Source organism: Scyliorhinus canicula, chromosome 6, assembly GCF_902713615.1.
Source record: "Scyliorhinus canicula chromosome 6, sScyCan1.1, whole genome shotgun sequence".
NCBI classification, from domain to species: domain Eukaryota; kingdom Metazoa; phylum Chordata; class Chondrichthyes; order Carcharhiniformes; family Scyliorhinidae; genus Scyliorhinus; species Scyliorhinus canicula.
The window spans coordinates 3,436,918-3,457,187 of record NC_052151.1 but is presented as its reverse complement, the minus strand read 5'-3'; the positions used below and the strand labels follow the sequence as shown (position 1 = coordinate 3,457,187).

The 20,270-nt window shown below is 45.8% G+C and overlaps 2 protein-coding genes across 2 annotated transcripts; one reads left to right on the top strand and one right to left on the bottom strand.

The window, feature by feature from the left end:
- Nucleotides 1-712: 712 nt before the first annotated feature.
- Nucleotides 713-19,358, bottom strand: LOC119966958 (heat shock protein HSP 90-beta). The gene is made up of 10 exons (XM_038798911.1): nucleotides 19,212-19,358; nucleotides 18,109-18,475; nucleotides 12,650-12,807; nucleotides 11,013-11,327; nucleotides 9,250-9,415; nucleotides 8,407-8,597; nucleotides 5,638-5,785; nucleotides 3,630-3,898; nucleotides 2,318-2,651; nucleotides 713-1,102 (listed from the first exon to the last, which is right to left on the bottom strand). Exons 1-10 carry the CDS (start codon nucleotides 19,356-19,358, stop codon nucleotides 993-995), a joined length of 2,205 nt encoding a protein of 734 aa, XP_038654839.1. The 3' UTR covers nucleotides 713-992.
- On the top strand, nucleotides 13,745-16,106 carry LOC119966959. Its single transcript, XM_038798912.1, has 2 exons — nucleotides 13,745-14,656; nucleotides 15,626-16,106. The coding sequence occupies exons 1-2, from the start codon at nucleotides 14,294-14,296 to the stop codon at nucleotides 15,890-15,892; spliced, it is 630 nt and encodes a 209-aa protein (XP_038654840.1). The 5' UTR covers nucleotides 13,745-14,293; the 3' UTR covers nucleotides 15,893-16,106.
- Nucleotides 19,359-20,270: the final 912 nt, after the last annotated feature.

The following is a 20,270-nucleotide window of genomic DNA, read 5'->3' as shown; positions in this document are numbered from 1 at the left end:
CAGCCTGACTTCGGTCATCTGTAAGATTTTAGAGTCTGCCGTTAAAGGAGTTCATGAAGCACTTGGAAGTGCATGGTAAAATAGGACAGAGTCAGCACGGCTTTGTCACGAGGTCATGTCTGAAAAATCTGTTCAGAGTTCTTTGAGGAGATAACAAGGAAATTAGATAAAGGAGAACCAGTGGACGTGATTTACTTTGGTTTCCAGAAGACCTTTGACAAGTTGCCGTGTAGGAGACTGTTAAATAGAGCCCATTGTAGGGGAAGATCCTGGCATGGATAGAGGATTGGCTGACTGGCATAAGGCAGAGAGAGGGGACAAAGATGTGTCGAGGGACAGGTAGTAGAAGGACTTGGACAAGCTTGGAGAGTGGGCAATGAAGTGGCAAAGTGAGGTTGTGCATTTTGAAAGGAGGAATTTAGGCATAGATCATTTTCTAAATGTGGAAATTCTTAGGAAATCAGAAGCACATTCTGATCTTGGTTACTAGCCCTAACTGCAGATAAACAAATGTGTGCGGACAGGAATATCCCAACCGGTGGCCGCTGTGGACAGGAATATCGCAGCCGGTGGCTGTCGGGGACGGGAATATCCCAGATATATTGCAGCAGGGGCGGTCGTGGGAGAAACCCTGGAGTGGTTTGTTTAATTCCATGTATTTGGAGTGGGAATAATGAGGAATTGACCCCAGCATAATAAACCACACCCTCAGTTGCACCAGTAGCGTCGGATTTTATTTTGCAGCAGAGCTGCAAAAGTATAAATGACATGCGTTTGAAAATAATAAAAAAAGGACAGTAACATCTGATAACGACTGTAGTGCAAGACTCCGCCCCCTAAAGAGAGCAGGTCCAATCCACATTGATCTGATCAGACTAGTCAGACAATCATTACTTTACACACTGCACAACAGATCCTTTCAAAAGTCCAAATTAAATACAGCAGTCCAATTGAATACACCAAGGAAGAATACAGAAAGGAAGAGAGCAGCTTTAGTCGACTTCCTCCATGCGGGATGCATCCTCATCTCCCTCCAGAGGTGGGATCTCTTCAACAGGTTGTGGAGTGGTCTCTTCCACAGGCACCTCATCATCATCAATACCTTTCAAACAGAACAACAATTTAACACCACTGTAAAATTCTCAGTATTAGTACAAGTCACCAATGCACACAATCACACTGCTACATGTGGAACACGATCTAATCCACATAATGTTTTAACTGCAATTCATTTTGGAATGACAAAGAGGGCCCATGGCCTTCTATAACACAGGAGTTGGCCCTGTTCAGCCCGCCGCACCGTTCGATATGATGGCCGATTGGAGACCCGAAATGCCCCCACATAACACCCGACTCAAGTTGTCTATCAAAAACCTTTAATTTTAATCTTTATTATTGTCACAATTAAGCTGACATTAACACTGCAATGAAGTTACTGTGAAAATTCCCTAGTTGCCACATTCCGGCGCCTGTTCAGGTAGAGAGGGAGAATTCAGAATGTCCAATTCACCTAACATCACGTCTTTCGGGACTTGTGGGAGAACACCGGAGGAAACCCACGCAGACACGGGGAGAACATGCAGACGCCATACAGTGACCCAGGAATCAAACCTGGGACCCTGGCGCTGTGAAGCAACAGTGCTAACCATGGTGCCACCCCACAGTAGCATGACCCAGTCACCCATCCCACATACTAACCACTCATCTCTTCAATTCCATCTCAACAGTGCCCCCTGGTCTCTCCCACAAGTGGAAACTTGCTCTCTGTATTTAAGTCCCCATAGCATTTTGTATGTTTAAGGCCCCTCAGGATTTTGTATGTTTCAATAAAAGCACCTTTCATTCTAAACTCCAATAGGTACAAACCCAACATGTTCAACCTCAACACAGGAATGATCCAGTGAACCTTCTCTGAACCATTTCTAACAAATAAAGGAGACCAGATGTGGTTTTACCAGTGTCCTGTACAGCTGTGGCAACATGTCCCTTTTATATCTCATTGCTCATACAGTAAACACCAACATTCCATTTGCCTTCCTGAACACTGCAGACCAGCTTTGTGATTCATGTGCCAGGACACCCAGATCCCTCTGTACCACAGTATTCTGCAATCTCTCCCCATTTCAATAATATGCTGCTCGTCTATTCTTCCTGTCAGAGTGGACAATTCACATTTACCCATGTTCTTATACTCCACCTGCCAATTTTTTGCCCACTTGTCTATACCTGTTGCAGACTCAGCAAATTTATCAGATATTTTACGCACTATATTATAAAGAGCAGCAGTAACCTGCTTCTTTGCTCAGTAACCACTTACCCAGACCCAGCTTGATCATTCTGTAGATACGGTTAGAGTGTGTCTGTGGATCATCCAATGAAAACCCAGAGGACAACAGCGCAGTCTCAAAGAGCAGGATCACAAGGTCTTTAACAGCTTTGTCATTCTTGTCTACTTCAGCTTTCTGCCTCAGAGTGTCCACGATTGGGTGGTCAGGGTTGATCTCCAGGTGTTTCTTGGCCATCATATAACCCATGGTTGAATTGTCCCTCAGGGCTTGAGCCTTCATGATCCTCTCCATGTTAGCAGTCCAGCCATAGGTACTGGTCACAATGCAGCATGGGGAGGAGACAAGCCGGTTCGAAACAGTCACCTGAAACAGATTCCAATGTGTTAAAGCCACTCGTTTCTCCATTTAGTCGCTGCTTCAGATGGGACTTGTCCATTAGTAACAGCACATTTCATCCCAATGTGCCAGAGGTGCCCCTCCCTCTTTGCTGCGGTACAATGTACTGCTAACATCCACCACAGGTACCTCACCCAAATGGTCCCTTGTCCAGGTAATAATGTTAATGGTTGACTGCGGACACTTTAGCAGCAGGGGTTACAAGGGAACAAATCCTAGACTCAGCTCCCCTCCCTGGAGACGGCGTGTTTAACATCAGTTAGTATGGATCTGGAAGAACCTGGATTTGATTCCAAACACAGTCATTTCTCAGAGGTTCATTCTCTTATTTCCCCATTGTTTTTGTTTATTGATCAATGAATGCTTAATGGACATGAGTCAAACAGCATAGAGAATGAGGAATTCAGAAAGTTACAACATAGTAAATGGCACTGGGTTTTGGAATAGACACCTTTTCTGGCTTCCAAGAGATGGGGCAGGATTCTGTTTAATTGGTTCGCTGGTGGTCAATGAATTGGCCAAAAGGCCGTATTCTGCCCTGTAACAGGTGGTGATGCGTCCTACTTGAGCAGAATGGTTTTCAGGAGCTCAGTTTGAATCCTGGACATTTGGAAAGAACCTGCTCTCTCTGTTGAAAGGCTGTGAGGTGATTTGTTTCTGAACCTACAGAGAACCTGAATGGATGAATCTGCAGTGAAACAATTACAGGCTGCAGACCTGGATCAGGAAGGTCTGCTTACAGACAGCCATCTGAAACAAAGACCCTTTTGGGAAGCCAAGGCCCAAACACTTGTGTTGAGACTCTTGGTCAAGGGAGCTGGAATTGACTGCACCCTAGTCCAGGTGTCATAACAAAAGATAATCCGAACATTACATGGCACAGGATAAGGTTCAAGACAATGATCTCTAAATGCTGCTGCTGTGAATTAACTCTCTCCAATTTACCTTCTCCACCTTCTTGTCCAGAATCTCTTTCATGAGCTTGCACAGGTTATCATACTTGGCTCGGTCTTCTTCACGCTTTTTCTTCTCCTCATCGTCCTCAGGCAGCTCAAGGCCCTCCTTTGTGACAGAGACAAGCTGCTTACCATCAAACTCCTTCAGCTGCTGCACACAATATTCATCGATGGGCTCAGTCATGTATACCACCTCAAAGCCCCGCTTCCTGACGCACTCCACAAAGGCAGAGTTAGCTACTTGATCTTTGCTTTCACCTGAAAAAGGAACGGCATATGTTTATCTCCATCAGTGAAATCAGGAACTGGACTGTAAGCTGTCACGGCTGTAACCACTGGCTGGGCTGGTCCCTGCATGTATGCCCAACTTATCCTTATCAGAGGTAGCCAGTTCCTTTTTAAAAAAATATTCATAGAATATGGACATCACTGGCAAGGCCAGCATTTGTCGCCAATTCCCCAATCACCCTTGATCGGAGTTGCTCGAGACCAGTCAAGTATCAACTACACTGTAGTGTGCCTGGTGCCACACATATCCCAGAGCAGGTAAGGGTGGCAGGTCTCCTTCCAGAGGATATTAGTTGTTATTTGGCTGCTGGACACAGTCTTTAAATGGCATTCTGCAGGTCAGAGTACACATTTCTCCCCTCTTTCAATACATTTGGTGATCAAAACAAAATGCTTTCCCAGTACAACACAGACAACTGAGCTGGTTAGATTTTGCCGGCCAGAATATCATGATCTCGAATTAGTCAGGCCATACTGACATTTATACGAGTACATGCTTGATAATTAGTAATGAGTCCACCCACAGAGCACCACAGGTGTCCCCATTCAAAAAGAGAATTGGCTATTAATAGCAGTACTCCAAAGCAAGACAGCCTTCCATGAGCTACCACAGCTAGTCTGGGAATTGAACTCTATCCTATTAAACCAATATTCCCAGCATGTGTTGAGAAGTTGAGAGCAGAGCTGATGGCAATGCACTTGTTTACACAAAAAAATAAACTTGGAGCTATGAGATTAGTAAAAAAAAAACAAGTCAAGAGACACCCATATCTGTAACAAAGCAGATCTTAAAGGCTCTGCTTTAATTAAGTGGGAATATTTTGGGTTTAGAATGTGCCAGATGAACAGTTGAGACTTGCTAGCATCAGGTTTAGGCTGCATGTTGGTAACTTGTTGAAATAATCTTTTTTAAAAGGATACACAACACCTGGACAGGCTCCAACTTCATGGTTTTAACAAAGAACTCGACATAGCAAAAATTAATGTTTACAGCAGTGAGCGACAATGAAACATTTTGTAAGAGAAAGGTTCAAGAATAGCTGACATCAGCACCTTCTGTTAATGGTATAAGGACAAGTAACTTGGGATAGTCTAGAAAAACAACAGTGTCAAACTCACTGCTCACAGGCAATTGTGTTATTTTTTAAACCACATCTTGGACACGTTGTCAAGTACCTTGTAGCAGAACAATGTATTGCCCAAGTTTGTTGTCCGGGAAATTCAATGCTTTCATATTAACAGAGTTGAGCTTATTCAAGATTTTTTCCAAGTTTTACAAAGGGTCCGATTATGAAGAGATTATGGATTCTTTGAAATTTATACAGAATGATTTAATAGAGGGATTTTAGGATGGACAGTGAAACTTTCCTCAGCAACAGGAGAAATCTAAAACAATCAGAGCCAAGCCATTCAGGAGAGTAAAGTTAGGAAAGACTTCTTCACACACGGGGTAGACCTTCACTTACAAAAACTAACAGCCCAATTTTAAATCAGAGAGCAATATATTTTTCCTAGACAAGATGTTCAAGAATATGGAGCAACCATGATCTTACTGCATCGGAGAAGTCAGTCTCAAGAGGGTAAATGGCCTACTGTTCATATCATTCACTGCATTACAAAGCAAGCAGAGGTAGTGTGGTGCTGCTCATCAGACCCACACTCACCCCTAATCAGCAAACCCAGACATTTGTCACTGGACCACAACTCACCAGTTATATAGTAGATGCATTTCTGGTTTTCCTTCATTCGGGAGACATAGTCTGACAATGGGGTGAGCTCGTCTCCACACTGTGAGGTGTGGTAACGCAGCATTTCAGACAGCTTCTTGCGATTCTGGGAGTCCTCATGTATACCCAGCTAGGAGTTAAAGAAAGGATAACAGTTATTACACTATCTTACAGAATTACAAGTTCAGAATTTAAAAAACTTTGTCTAAATGGTGAGATCGCAGAGCTCTGAGGTAGAGGGATCTGGGTGTATGAACAAACAGATACAGCAAGTCATTAGGAAAGCTTAGACTGCCATTAAGACAAATTAGATTTTTCTTCTTCAAGGGCCCTTGCTGTGTGTGGTTTATATAAATGATTGCCATAAATTTGCAGGGTTGATTCGCAGGTGATATGAAAATTGGTGGAGTGGTAAATAGTGAGGATTGCCTTCGATTACAGGATACAGACTGGCTGGTCAGATGGGCTGATCAGTGGCAAATGGAATTCAATCAGGATAAGTGAGAGTTGATGTACTTGGGCAGGACGGACAAGGCAAGAGAATACATGATAAACGGCAGGACCCTGGGAAGCACCGAAGATCAGAGGGATCTTGATGTGCATGTACATTGGTCCCTGAAGGTAACAGGGCAGGTGGATACAGTGGTTCAGAAAGTATATGGCCTTTATTAGCTGAGGAGTCCGAGAGCAGGGAGATTATGTGGGAACTGCACAAAATGTTGGTTAGGCCACAGCAGTATTGTGCCCAGTTCTGGAATTCACATTAGAGGGATGTGATAGCACTGGAAAGGGTGCAGAGGAGATTCACCAGAATGTTGCTTGGGCTGGAAAGTTTTAGTTATGATGGGAGATTGGATAGACTGGGATTGTTTTCCTTGGTGCAGAGTAGACGGGCCTGGGGTTGGGGGGGGGGGGGGGGGGGGGGGGGGGGAGGGGGGGGGGGGGGGGGGGGGGGGGGGGGGGGGGGGGGGGGAGAAAGAGAGAGAGAGTTGAGAGTGAGTGAGAGAGAGAGAGAGAGTGTGTGAGAGATTGTGAGAGAGAGAGAGAGAGAGAGAGAGAGAGAGAGAGAGAGTGTAAGAGAGAGAGAAAGAGAGGAGAAAAAGAGAGAGAGAGCACATGAAGAAATAAAATTACAGCACAGGCACAGTTCCTTCGGCCTTCTAAGCCTGCACCAACCATGCTGCCCGTCTAACCCAAAACCTTCTACACTTCCAGGGTCTATTTCCATCCTGTTCATGTTTTTGTTAAGACGCCCCATAAACATCACCATTGTACCTGCTTCCACTACCTCCTCCTTCCCTTGTATATCTCCTCTAAACTTTGCCCCTCGCACCATAAACGCATGTTTCCTAGTAATTGACTCTTCCACCCTGGGGAAAAAACATCTGACTATTCCCCTCAATTTTGTCGATTCATATCAGGTCACCCCCCCCCCCCCCCCCCCCCCCAACATCCGTCACTCCATTGCTAACAAACCAAGTTTATTCAATCACTCCTTACAGCTAATGCCCTCCATGCCAGGCAACATCCTGGTAAACCACTTCTGTACCCTCTCCAAAGCATCCACATCATTCTGGTAGTGTGGCGACAAGAATTGAACACAATATGGCCTAACTAAGGTTCCATAAAGCTGCGATATGCCTTCTTGACTACCGTCTCCATTGCATGGCCACTTTGTGATTAGTGGACCTGTACACCCAGATCCCTCTGCCTATCAATACTCTTCAGGGTCTGCCATTTACTGTATATTTTCCACCCGAGATGTATGAAATTATGATGGATATACACAAGAGTGGACAAGAAGCTTTTCCCCTTGGAGGGATCAATGACCCCGGTGGGGGGGGGGGGGGGGATTGTTTTATCCAGAGAGTGGTGAGAGTCTGTACATTACATTTAAGAAGTACTTAGATGAGCATTTTCAATGCCAAGGCATACAAGGCTATGGGAGGTGCTCGTTTGTGACTGGCACAGACACAATGGGCCAAAGGGCCTTTTCTGTGCTGCAGGTGTACAACTGAATATGAAGTCTTTAGAATTCCCTTCCTCAGAGGGTAGTAGAAGTTTTAAATAGTTTGAAAACAAGAGTAGACAGATTCTTGATTAAATAGAAGACAGGGGGAGGCAGTTTGGCCCTTCGAGCCTGCTCCACCATTTCATAGAATTTACAGTGCAGAAGGAGGCCATTTGGCCCATCGAGTCTGCACCGGCTCTTGGAAAGAGCACCCTACCGAAGGTCAACACCTTCCCCTATCCCAATAACCCCAATAAGGGCAATTTTGGACACTAAGGGCAATTTATCATGGCCAATCCACCTAACCTGCACATATTTTACCACGATCAGGGCTGATCATCCAACTCAATAGTCTAATCCTGCGTTCTCCCCATGACCTTTGATCCCATTCACCCCAAGTGCTATATTAACAAGGAAGTGAAAGATTATTGGGGGTAGGTAGGAATGGCTGATTAAATTGTATGACGGAGCAGACCTGGGGGGTTGACCTACTGCCACCGTACGTGTGCAGAGAGAGAACGATTCGAGTTGCACATTTAATGGGTCAATCTACACCCTCTATACTGTAGGCCCTTCAGCAATTCAATAAATAGTGATTCGACATTTGTGCCAGGACAATGGAGGTGAAATTCCCAGGAAGGAAACTGCATTCACCAAGTAGAGAGCCCCCCTGCTTTTTGCCCTTCATACAAGCAGCAGGCCAATACGAAGTGGGAGCTTCTTCCTCCTTTTGCCCGTACCTTCAGGTTCTTTGAGAACTGCTCATAGAATTTCTTGTAGTTTTCCTTGTCCTCTGCCAGCTCAGAGAACAGCTCCATGCACTTCTTGACAATGTTCTTGCGAATGACCTTCAGGATTTTGCTCTGTTGCAGCATTTCTCGGGAAATATTCAAGGGCAGGTCCTCAGAGTCCACCACACCACGAACAAAGTCTGGGTTAAGACAATCAGTCACATCAGACATGAACCAAAATGGTCTTAATGACAAAAGTCCAAGAGAGCCAGATATCTGGGCTTACACCACTGAAATAACACACACTGCACTTTAGACTTCCAAGTTTAGTGGAAGCCAGACTATAGAATTCTACACATACAAAGAATCTGAAAGAATACCAGTCAATCACTCTCCTTTCACACACACACTGGGCCGAATGAGCTTTCACAAATGATCAATAGTACTACATGCACAAGCTGAATAAATTTGTTTGGACTACAGCCAGAGCACCCTGAAAGCAGCTGTTACTGGGATGACCAGATTGGCAGACATGAACGACCACATCTGCAGCACTGTAACTCAGAACATGCGGTGCACAAGTTCTAGGCTAACTAAAGGAAGCCACAAGAGCCAATAAAAACAAAGACAATAAGAGATTTGTGGAGAAATAATTTCTGAACAGGAATCCCTGAAACTGGAAGTCAATACCCAGTAGCCTACACCAAACAGTAGTACCATACGAGGGGAACATTCCCCACCACTTGTACCCAAATCAGAAAGGCCACACAACACATTTATTAAAAGACTCAGATACTCTGGGTCAGCTCCTCAGATGTCCATGGCCCAAAACACACTTATTAAAATACTCACTCAGATACTCTGGGATCAGCTCCTCACAACTGTCCATGATGAATACTCGGCGCACATAAAGCTTGATGTTGTTCTTCTTCTTCTTGTTTTCAAAGAGGTCAAAGGGAGCCCTCCTGGGAATGAACAGGAGGGCACGGAATTCCAGCTGGCCCTCAACAGAGAAATGCTGTGAGGGGAAAGCCACAAATTATTCTCACTGAGCTAACCAACCTCTGCTCTTTATTTCATGACAAATATCTGGCGACAAGGTCAGGTACAGAGAACGTTCAGGATGGTCTTTGGGATGGATTTTGAATTGCCTGAAATGATGATGACTGAAGATTTCAAGTCCCATAGTCAAGTTGAATCATAGAATTTACAGTGCAGGAGGCCATTCAGCCCCTAGAGTCTGCACCCATCCTGGGAAAGAGCACCCTACTTAAGCCCGCACCTCCACCCTATCCTCATTACCCAGTAACCCCACCTAACCTTTTTGGACACTATGGGACAATTTATCATGGCCAATCCACCTAACCTGCACATCTTTGGACAGGAGGAGGAAACCGGAGCACCCAGAGGAAACCCACACAGACTCACGGGGAGACAATGCAGACTCCAGTCACCCGAGGCCGGAATTGAACCCGAGTCCGTGGAGCTGAGGTAGCAGTACTAACCAATGTGCCACCCCAGCGTCAGACGCAAGTTATTCAGCCCATCGAGCCTGCAATTAGATCATGACCGATCACCCATCTCCGCTCCACTTCCCTGCATGGTCTCCGTATCACTGAATGTCACTGGTTCCAGGAATCGATCAATTTCAGTCTTGAACATGCTCAATGATGGGGTAGAGAATTCCAAAGCTTCACTACACTCTGCCTCATCCCAGTCCCCCTTATCCTGAAGCTATGCTCCTGGTTTTAGATCACCGGTCACCATCACACACTGAACATTTGCTAAGTTTCAATGAGGCTCCCCTCATTTTTCAAAACACAGACCCAGAGTCAATCTCTCCTAAAACCCAATCTGGTGAACCTCTGTTACACACACTCTAAGGCATCTATATCCTTTCTTCGAGATAAGGGGACGAAAACCAAACACATTACTCCCAGTGGGGTCTTACCAAGGCTCTCTACAAACTGTAGCAAGGCATCTTTACTTCTGTACTCTGATGGGAAAGGATTATGTCAATTAACAAATAAGTCACCAGGGAGCTGTGTTTCTGCCAGTGTCAACCAACAATTCTCCATTAGTGTCGCAAGTAGACTTGCATTAATGCTGCAATGAAGTTACTGTGAAAAGCCCCTAGTCCCCGCAGTCCGACGCCTGTTCGGGCACACGGAGGGAGAAAGCCCACGCAGATACAGGGAGAACGTGTAGGCTCCGCAGCGACCCATGCCGGGAAGCAGCATGGGGTTAGCATTGATCAGAAGCTGAACGGGACTAGCCACATTAATACTGTGGCTACCTGGGAAGGTCAAAGGCTAGAAATCCTGTGGTGACTAACCCACCTCCTGTCCCCCATCTCCAAGGCACAAGTTAGGAGTGTAATGAAATACTCTCCACTTGCCTGGATGAGTGCAGCCCCAAACTCAAGCGCGACACCATCCAGGACAAAGCAGCCCACTTGATTGGATCTCACCCACAAAAATTACATGGGAGGACACTAAAAACAGTTTTGTTAGGCCAGTTGGCAGTCCCCAATTAGAGTGTTATTAGGTTCTATTCCACAATATACATGGCATATTAAAGATGTTACAGTGCACTCAAAATCAGGTTAAACCTGCCTTCACAGCAAGATGGTCCTCCCAATCATTAGTGAGGCTCTTGTAGAACTCGCCATACTCCTCCTGCGTGATGTCATCAGGATTGCGAGTCCAAATGGGTTTGGTTTTGTTCAGCTCCTCTTGGTCAATATATTTCTCTTTGATCTTCTTGGTCTTTTTCTTGTCCTTCTTTTCACCATCTTCTTCCTCATCAGAACCTACATCTTCAATCTTGGGCTTCTCTCCTTCATCCATATCCGCACCATCCTCTTTCTCCGGCTTTTCCTCGGTTTCAGCCTCATCATCACTGATCTCCTTTTCCCGTTCCTTCTCAACCTGAAGAAAACAAGTCACAACATCAGTAAACATCCCACCACCGCTTCTTCCAAAATCTACAAGCAGCAGGCACTTAAAATTGATAGTTAGCCCAAAGTGAAGAACTGTCCCTTTTCAGTGAGATGGTGGATAATGAAAATCACACCATGACGTAACAGACAATGGCAATGACATTTCCACACATCATGCTCTAATTTTACAAGAACAAATGGGAGAAGAAAACATGAGAACAATTAAAGCACGGAGCACATGGCATGATAAACACAGCAGTCTAACAAGGGCAAGCAAGAGCTAACTGGGATGCAGCCTGGAGTGCAATCATCACTGGAATTGGGCTGCGGAAAAGGATTGAAGCAGGACCCATGTCGCTCAGAAATAATCTAGATTAGCTACTTTTCAGGGCCCACACACGAGTTTATGCGATATGCAATGTGAAATGATCTGATCAGACAAGCAATTATCTAATAGGCCATCTTTGATGGGCCCAATTTCAGCATCAAGCTAGCAGTGAGCAAATGACTCAGGCCCTATTTACAAGTTTGCTGATATGGTCAATCTTATAGTGATCAGAACTGTAAGAATCCCAGTGTGTGTATTGACCAGTGAAGATACACTTGTGGTAGACCTGGTTAGAGAACCCCCAGCAGATTCCTCAATTAATACATCAAGGAAAGGGAGCTTATTTGACTGTTCCAATTTCAAAAGGTGAATTTGAGCACAGGGAGTCCATTAAGATAAATAAGGACATTCTTACATGTTGCTACAGATTTAAATATAACAAACGTATCATCCATATGTCAGAAATACGGAAGGGGAAAGACATTGGGTATTATTCCATCAAACCTAACAAAGGAGCTTGCAAGAGCAAACCCAACAAAGGAGCCAAGTAAGAATTGCGTGGCAACACTCATCTATTTGAGCATACATGGTGTTAATACTGAACTCAACATTGTCCAGTCTACAAGTCCAATGAACACGGATTCAGGTAATGGCGAGTGGTCCAGATCACCACGGTATAATGTTGCAGTTCAAATATTTATGGCTCCTTATTGGTGAATACGTAGTAATGCCTTTTTTAAGCGCTCTGTAAGTCACCTTGAGAAATACTCAGCACAAGACTGAATCTTCTTTCACGCTAATCCACAATTTCAGTTTTCTGGTACAACCACCAGAGCTGGAAAAGCCACCCGACAAAATAAATAGAGATTTCCACAGTATTGACACACATGCTAAGGACCGGACTACAATGTGAACAGAGTTAGGAGGGGGTGGATTTAAACAATACAAGGCTCTAAAGGGTAAGTCAACATCTTAGTACTTACAAAGAGTGTAATAGGATAACCAATGAACTGAGAGTGTTTCTTCACAACCTCTTTGATCCTCTTCTCCTCTAGATACTCAGCCTGATCTTCTTTCAGGTGCAGGACCACCTTTGTACCACGGATGACTGCATCAGCAGAGTCTTCCCCATCACCCTTTCCTAAAAGACAAAACATAAAAGGATCAAAAATTGAAGAGAAAGCTGTTCTTGGAACAAGCATCTCAAGATTAACAAAGCAGTATTGAAAGGAACAGAAGGCAGCCATGCAACTGATGCTACCAACAATGGCAGCACTCAGATGTCAGAGTCATCAGCAATGGAAATCCTGCCTGGATTCCTCACCCCTAACCTATGGGCACAGATCCTTACTGCCAAGATCAGCCAACGCAGCACTCAACACCTTCAGTATTGCACTAAATAGTTCTTCCTTTCTGCAGTGACTGGTTGGATTGCTACCACATCTTTATATACTATGATGAGATTGCCAGCTTTAGTTTCTGCCAAACAGTCATGTGTTTAAAAAGCAGTTCCGCGATGGCGTGTATTTTCCAGACTGGCCGAAGCATTAGTACAGTAGTCCCCCGTTATACCGCGCTCCGCAATATATGGCGGGGGGGGGGGGCTTATGGACCCCACCTGTCAGCTTCCCTCTCCGGATCAAAGTGAGCCGGCCGCTGAAATTGACACTGCCGGCTGATGGAGGGAGATTCAGTGAGAGAGGAGCAGCGTTCCTGGTAAGTTTCTGTGGGTTTCCTAATATGAACTAAGGGAACTAGGTGGTGGGTTATGAAGATTCTATTCATATAGTTTCAAGGACCAGGAGAAATTGATGCTGTCAGTTTATTATAGCAATCAAACCTGCAGCCACTGCTGCATATTGGCTCTGCAACTTTTTTTTTGGACCGGAAGCATTGGATAAAACCTTCGATCAGAGTTCTGATAAGAACTTACTTTAGTTGACTGCAGAATTATTATATTTAACTTATGGTAGCATAATGTAATAATTCTGCAGTCAACTAAAGTAAGTTCTTATCAGAACTCTGATCGAAGGTTTTATCCAATGCTTCCGGTCCAAAAAAAAAGTTGCAGAGCCAAAAAACCCCCATCGTGGATATCCGCGGCTCGGATGCAACGTGGGTGGCTGTCTTGGACCCCAACACCCGCGTTATAACGGGGGACTACTGTAGCACAGTAAGAAAATCCAGCAAATAGTACTATGGACGAGTAGGGACTGTGTAAAAGTAGCCAAGTTCTTAGTCAACATGCCACGCGTATGAAGCTTGCTGACCAGCAGCAGCCTCATTCCCAAACCATGAGCTGCTGAACTCAAGTCAGAATGTGCAGTGTAACATTAAATACAGCAGGATTTCGATTGTACTGCCAGCAATGCCGACAAGCTGTTACTCAGCGATACAGTATAGAGCAGGTGACAGGAAGAACACCAGGTTATAGTGCCTGAACAACTGAACATTTTAATGAAGGGCCCGTAAAGCTCAATCAGTTTGATATAACTTGAGGTTTTCCTGCCTGGGGACTGCCACTTTACTGCCCGTGTTTAGGATGGTGACAGCAGGTGCATCAATAAATTAATCCCATTACAGACTATTCCAAATCAATCCAACGTCATCAGTTACACATTTTCTTAATGAACCTTCCTGCTTGTCAGGAAGCCTTGAATGGATTAAGGAGTTTTATCCCTGTCAAATCCACTGTCCAATTTGGAGAACAGCAAATAATCCCACGATCAAATAAGTTAATCATGTCAGGGCACCTGCTTCTGATTAGCAACGCCATGTGCCCATCACAAGCCTTCAATATAAAACAGCTGAGATCAGAATCAACTGAGTCACTAGCTGCAGAAGAGGGAGCTGCTCTCACCATGGGTAGCACAGGCAAGCGGTCCGTTTCTGCATACTCTCAGAAAAGCTCATCAAGACATCGATCTAACAGCACCAGCATGTATCCCATGCCCAGCATTCCAGAGTACCCAGGCTACCAAAATCTCAAGGTGAGTGTGATTAAGTTCAATGTTTTACTCTTGCCTTGTCCAGAGAATCACAAATCCTCTTTACTGTCAGAACCTCATGACAACTGGAATAACTTCCAGTTAATGATATTCCTTGGAGTATGTCTGATTGGTTTGATGGAATGATGTCTCACTCATGACTTGCTAGTCAAAAACTCCATCATGGAAGAATTTCCATGGTGATTTGCTGTCCCTGCAGCTGGTAAAGATGTTGGAAGGGGGTGATGAAATGCATTTGCTTTAAACACTAGTCACTGCTGTTTGGCTGTAGCACATTTCCAACAATCCGGTTTAGAAAGTCAGTACTGAAGTCTCTTATCTATTAAAGTTAGGTTCTGAGCAGCGGATCTTGCAGACAGCACAGTGCTGCCAGGTTTCAATGAATGGCAGATTGGGTGCCAGTCTCAGGCTGTTTTGTTCTGGATGTTGTTGGAGTGGTTCTCACCCAGGCAAGAGTTCGGAAGTTTTGATGCAGAATTCAAAACCTATTCATTTACATGTCTGGCCGTGTTAAATTTCAGGTCAATGATGACCCCAGGATACTGGTGGGCACTCCACTGGATGGTCATTGTCTGGCACTTGTAGAACAAATATTACTTGCCACTGATCTGCCCACGGTTTAATGCACGTACTCGACTGCATCAGTGAATCGAATGAACACTGCAGTCATAGCAAATCACCTCCAGGGTCCAGAATATTGCCACTGAAGCAGAAGTTTCACTCAACCTCCCAGAATAACTCCAGCAGCAGACCAGTTCTTTCCCAACACTAGCCTGCAGCCTGTCTGAAGAATTGCATGAGTTCTGGTGGAGAAGGATGTGTAATTTAGATAGTAATGAGCAAGAAAACATAGCCAGATGTTTCTCGTTAGTTTTAATAATCTATCCAGATTGAGGCATCAAGACTTCATTTTTGAGGAATACTAACCAATTCTCATTTTCCTAACTTTAGCCTACAAAGTGTCTGCCAGTCAGACTTTATTCCAGACCAATTCTCAACATTTCCAGCTGGAAGGGGAACGCCATCTCCCAAAAATACGACAACACAGTAGCCATTCACTCCCTCGTCCAATGGAGCCTCGCAGGATTGGCTGGGGATTACACATTCCAGAGCTCCAACAAAAACACTGGACAATTCCGTGATCAGAGTCTGGAAGAGTACTTCAACGAGAGACTAATGAAATTGAAGTACTGCAACATCCAGGCACCCAGACCATGATCCTATTTTCACGCAAGTCAGCACGGGGACATCAGAAATGTTTCAAAGCTGTGCAGTAACAGTAGTTCACAATACAAATGCGAACATGGGTGGGAAAGTTTCAAACCACTAACTTCGACAGACATTGCAACAGGAATTGAAATGAAAATCGCGTATTGTAACGGGTAGGCTTCAAATGAAGCTGTGAAAAGCCCCTAGTCGCCACATTCCGGCACCTGTTTGGGGAGGCTGGTACAGGAATTGAACTGTGCTGCTCACCTGCCTTGGTCTGCTTTCAAAGCCAGCAATTTAGCGCCGTGCTAAACCAACCCCTATTGCTCATACTTGGATGTTGCGCTCAACGTTTTTGGGTCTGAGCACTTCACAACCGGAGAATAAACTTCAACTTATTCCTCCCAGTTTAACTGGCAGCATTCAATTGGATGCTACTGACCCACAGATGCACACCATGTTACTCTAATCAATATGCTCTCTGCCGTTAACATGTAGGCCAAGTGCTTAAACAGGTTGGTTGAATTTCAGATCAGTATTTTCTGTGCAGCTATGCGTACTGCTTCATACATATGGTTTAAGACCATAGAGCAATCAGCCACTTATAGCAAGGGATGTCACCTGGGCCAATTAAATTGTCGAAGAATGTATGAAAGATTACAGATCTATTAATAGATCCCAATGATAAAAACAGGCGTCGGGAAGGGTCTGGGAGATGTACAAGGAGTTGATGGGAGTGGGAAGGGGTCCCTATCAGGGAGAGGAAGAGGGGCTGGAAGGAGAGTTGGAAATCAAACGATGGGAAAAGGCTTTGTAGAGTTAATTCATCCTCATCTGGTGCCAGACTTGGCCTGATCTAGTTCAAGGTGGTTCAGAGCCCACATGACGGTAGCCTGGATCAGCAGGTTTATTGAGGAAGTGGAGGATAGGTGCGGACGCTGTGGGAGAAGCCTGGCGTAGCATGCATGTGTGTTCTGGGCGTGTTTGAAATTGAGGGGATTCTGGCAGGGATTTGCGGACGTTATGTCAGAGGTCCCGGAAGGGAGGGTGACTCCAAGTCCAGGATTGGCAATATTTGGGGTATCGGTAGATCCGGAACACAGAGAGAGGCCGATGTTCTGGCCTTCTCCTCCCTGCTGGCCCAGAGATGGATTTTGCTGGGATGGAGACTCGGAACCGCCAAAGTCAGGAGTGTTGGTCAGCGACATGGCGGGGTTTCTCAGGCTGGAAAAGATTAAGTTCGCCCTGAGATCAATTGGGGGGAGGGGAGGAAAATGGGAGGCAAGACAAGGACAGGGAATTTAGTACACGAGTAATTAGGAAATAGGGCGGGGGTAGTAGGGGATGTTGTCTTTAGGTCTTATTTAGGTGTGTCAGCCCGCGCAATTGTTAAAGGAATGTTTAAGTGTTAAACTGTGAAAATTACAAATGCTTCAATAAAATATTTTCTAAAAAAGGTCCCAATGATATTCTCATTGAAACATGCGACTGTAACTACTTACCACTCAAGTCATATTTCAAAACATGTTGCGCTGACGTGTTGCCGTTTAATTAAATGCATGTACACTGACATTTCTATCCAGAATGCTAGCAAATAAAAGGCAGTTGGAATCCATACAGCACAGGACCATACGAATGGTCCAGAAAGCGATTTGGCCCATAGAGTCTGCATCATCCCTCAAGATTACCCTACCCAGCAGGCTCACAGCCCCATTTAACCGTTAAGACACGATGGGACAATCCACCTGATCTGCACATCTTTGGCCTGAGAGAGAAAACCGGAGCACCCGGAGGAGACCCATGCCACGGGGAGCGCATGCAAACTCCACACAGACAGTCACCCAAGGCCGGAAATGAACCCATGCCCCCGCAGAGCCAGACAGTAGTGCTAACCACTATTGAATGGCAGAACAGGCCCTCCTACTCCAAATTCTTCTGAATTTCTGCTTTAAAAAAAGATCTAATTTACATACCTCTTGGGAGTTGACTTGCACTGGAGTAAAAGACAGTCACCCTCAATCAAGTAGCTATAATTCAGGCTTGTAAACTACACAAGTGTCAACCCACCCACAATATCCAGGAAACGGGAATCCTGCTGGAGCCCACAGCTGTCCTGACTGGGATCAGCTCAATTTTAGAGTTACATACTACACCTCATGCAGCCAGACTATCAACTGCAAACAACCCACCCTGTTCTCACTGCTCCTTCCCCATTTATTACTCACCAGTATAAGTTTTGACAGTGAAGGAGCCACCAGCTGATGATTCCCAGACATATGCCTCATCGTCATTGTGCTTGCTGAGCACTGTAACCTTCTCAGCCACCAAGTAGGCAGAATAGAAGCCAACACCAAACTGGCCAATCATTGAAATATCTGCACCAGCCTGCAGAGCTTCCATGAAGGCCTTGGTTCCAGACTTGGCAATGGTGCCCAAGTTGTTAATCAGATCAGCCTTGGTCATCCCGATCCCAGTGTCGATGACGGTGAGGGTGCGTTCGCGCAGGTTGGGGATGATTTCAATCTTCAGATCCTTGCCACTTTCCAATTTTGAAGGATCGGTCAAGCTTTCATATCGGATCTTGTCCAGAGCCTACAGAATAAAATGCAAGCAAATTATATCAAAATAAACAAAAAACATCAAACAGCTGACTACTGTTACATTTTCCAAAATGAAACAAAAACATTTATAAGAATGAAAAGATGAAACTCCTACATACCCATGAGGCGGCTTTGGGAGGGAATTCTAAAAGTTCAAACTAAAGGCGGCTACAAAATTGATTTCCAAAGAGGATGGAACACACCGATCCGAAACAGGGAGGGGAGAGAGGGACTGTCAATCAGCAGATCAGAGGGTGAGGAATTTACAGGGAGAGGTAGGCTAGAGGATGAAGCCAGTTCAGACGGTTGAGTTTTAAGAGTATGGAATGGTGGCACAGGATGGGCAACATTGCAGAAGAAACCAAATAATCTTAATCTTCACAGTGCAGAAGGAAACCATTCAGCCCATCAGGTCTGTGCTGGTTCTCTGGAAGAGCATTCTATGTAGCCCTATTCCTCAGTCTTATGAGATAAGAGCCCATGGTATTTGAGCTCTGGCTTCACAGCTCCAGGGTCCCAGGTTCAAATTCTCAGCTCGGGTCAGTGTGTGTGGAGTCTGCATGTTCTCCCAATATCTGCGTGGGTTTCCTCCCACAAGTACCGAAAGACGTGCTATTAGGTGAATTGGACATTCTGATTATTAAAAAGATAGAGAATTAGCTAATGGGCAGAAACATGACCACACTGTCAGCATTTCAACAATTCTGAGAAGAGAAACAGAAACTCACATCAGAGGAATTGGAGATAAGTTCCCGGAGGAAGATTTCTTTGTTAGAATAGAAGGTGTTGATGATCAATGACATAAGCTGAGCAATCTCAGCCTGAAAGGCAAAGGTTTCCACCTCATCATCAACGGTGCGAATTTCTTCAGGCATCTGGAGGGGGGGGGGGGGGGGGGGGGGGGGGGGGGGGGGAGAGAAACGACAAAGCAGAAGACAATCCATCAAAACAATCCACCAAACACTCGCTATATGTTCGTTGTACACCAGATTGTCACACTTCATTATCTCAAGGGTGTCCATGCACAGTTCAAAGGTCAGTTGCAGCTGCTTCTAATTTGGATTTATTCACCTGGCAAGTGACAACTACAGGGGAGGGCAGGGGGTGTGCGCAGGGTGACTGAGGTGTGTGTGCAAGGGGAAGGGTAGAGAGGTGTGTGCAGGGTGCGTAGTGACTGAGGTGTGTGCAGGGGGAGAGCAGGAGTGTGCAGGGTGCGTGGTGACTGAGGTGTGTACAGGGGAGAGCAGGAGTGTGTGCAGGGCTGCGTGGTGACTGGGGCGTGTGCAGGGGGAGGGTAAGAGAGGTGTGTGCAAGGGGAGGGTAGAGAGGTGTGTGCAGGGAGAGAGCAGGAGTGTGTGCAGGAGTGTGTAGTGACTGAGGTGTGTGCGGGGGAGGGGTAGAGAGGTGTGTGCGGGGGAGGGTAGAGAGGTGTGTGCGGGTGCGTAGTGACTGAGGTGTGTGGAAGGGGGAGGGTAGAGAGGTGTGTGCAAGGGGGAGGGTAGAGAGGTGTGTGCAGGGGGGGAGCAGGAGTGTGCAGTGACTGAGGTGTGTGCGGGGGAGGGTAGAGAGGTGGGGGCGGGGGTGGGTAGAGAGGTGGGGGCGGGGGAGGGTAGAGAGGTGGGGGCGGGGGAGGGTAGAGAGGTGGGGGCGGGGGAGGGTAGAGAGGTGGGGGCGGGGGAGGGTAGAGAGGTGGGGGCGGGGGAGGGTAGAGAGGTGGGGGCGGGGAGGGTAGAGAGGTGGGGGCGGGGGAGGGTAGAGAGGTGGGGGCGGGGGAGGGTAGAGAGGTG

What these genes read in the sequence shown, in the direction of transcription:
- LOC119966959 (XM_038798912.1), top strand. Translation starts at nt 14,294, where the DNA reads ATGAACCTTCCTGCTTGTCAGGAAGCCTTGAATGGATTAAGGAGTTTT. An exon ending in CAGGCTACCAAAATCTCAAG is followed by an intron (nt 14,657 to 15,625) that starts GTGAGTGTGATT and finishes TCCTAACTTTAG; the next exon opens with CCTACAAAGTGTCTGCCAGT.
- LOC119966958 (XM_038798911.1), bottom strand. Translation starts at nt 19,358, where the DNA reads ATGCCTGAAGAAATTCGCACCGTTGATGATGAGGTGGAAACCTTTGCC. An exon ending in AGGACCATCTTGCTGTGAAG is followed by an intron (nt 9,416 to 11,012) that starts GCAGGTTTAACC and finishes TTCCCCTCACAG; the next exon opens with CATTTCTCTGTTGAGGGCCA. An exon ending in AATGATCAAGCTGGGTCTGG is followed by an intron (nt 1,103 to 2,317) that starts GTAAGTGGTTAC and finishes TCTGTTTGAAAG; the next exon opens with GTATTGATGATGATGAGGTG.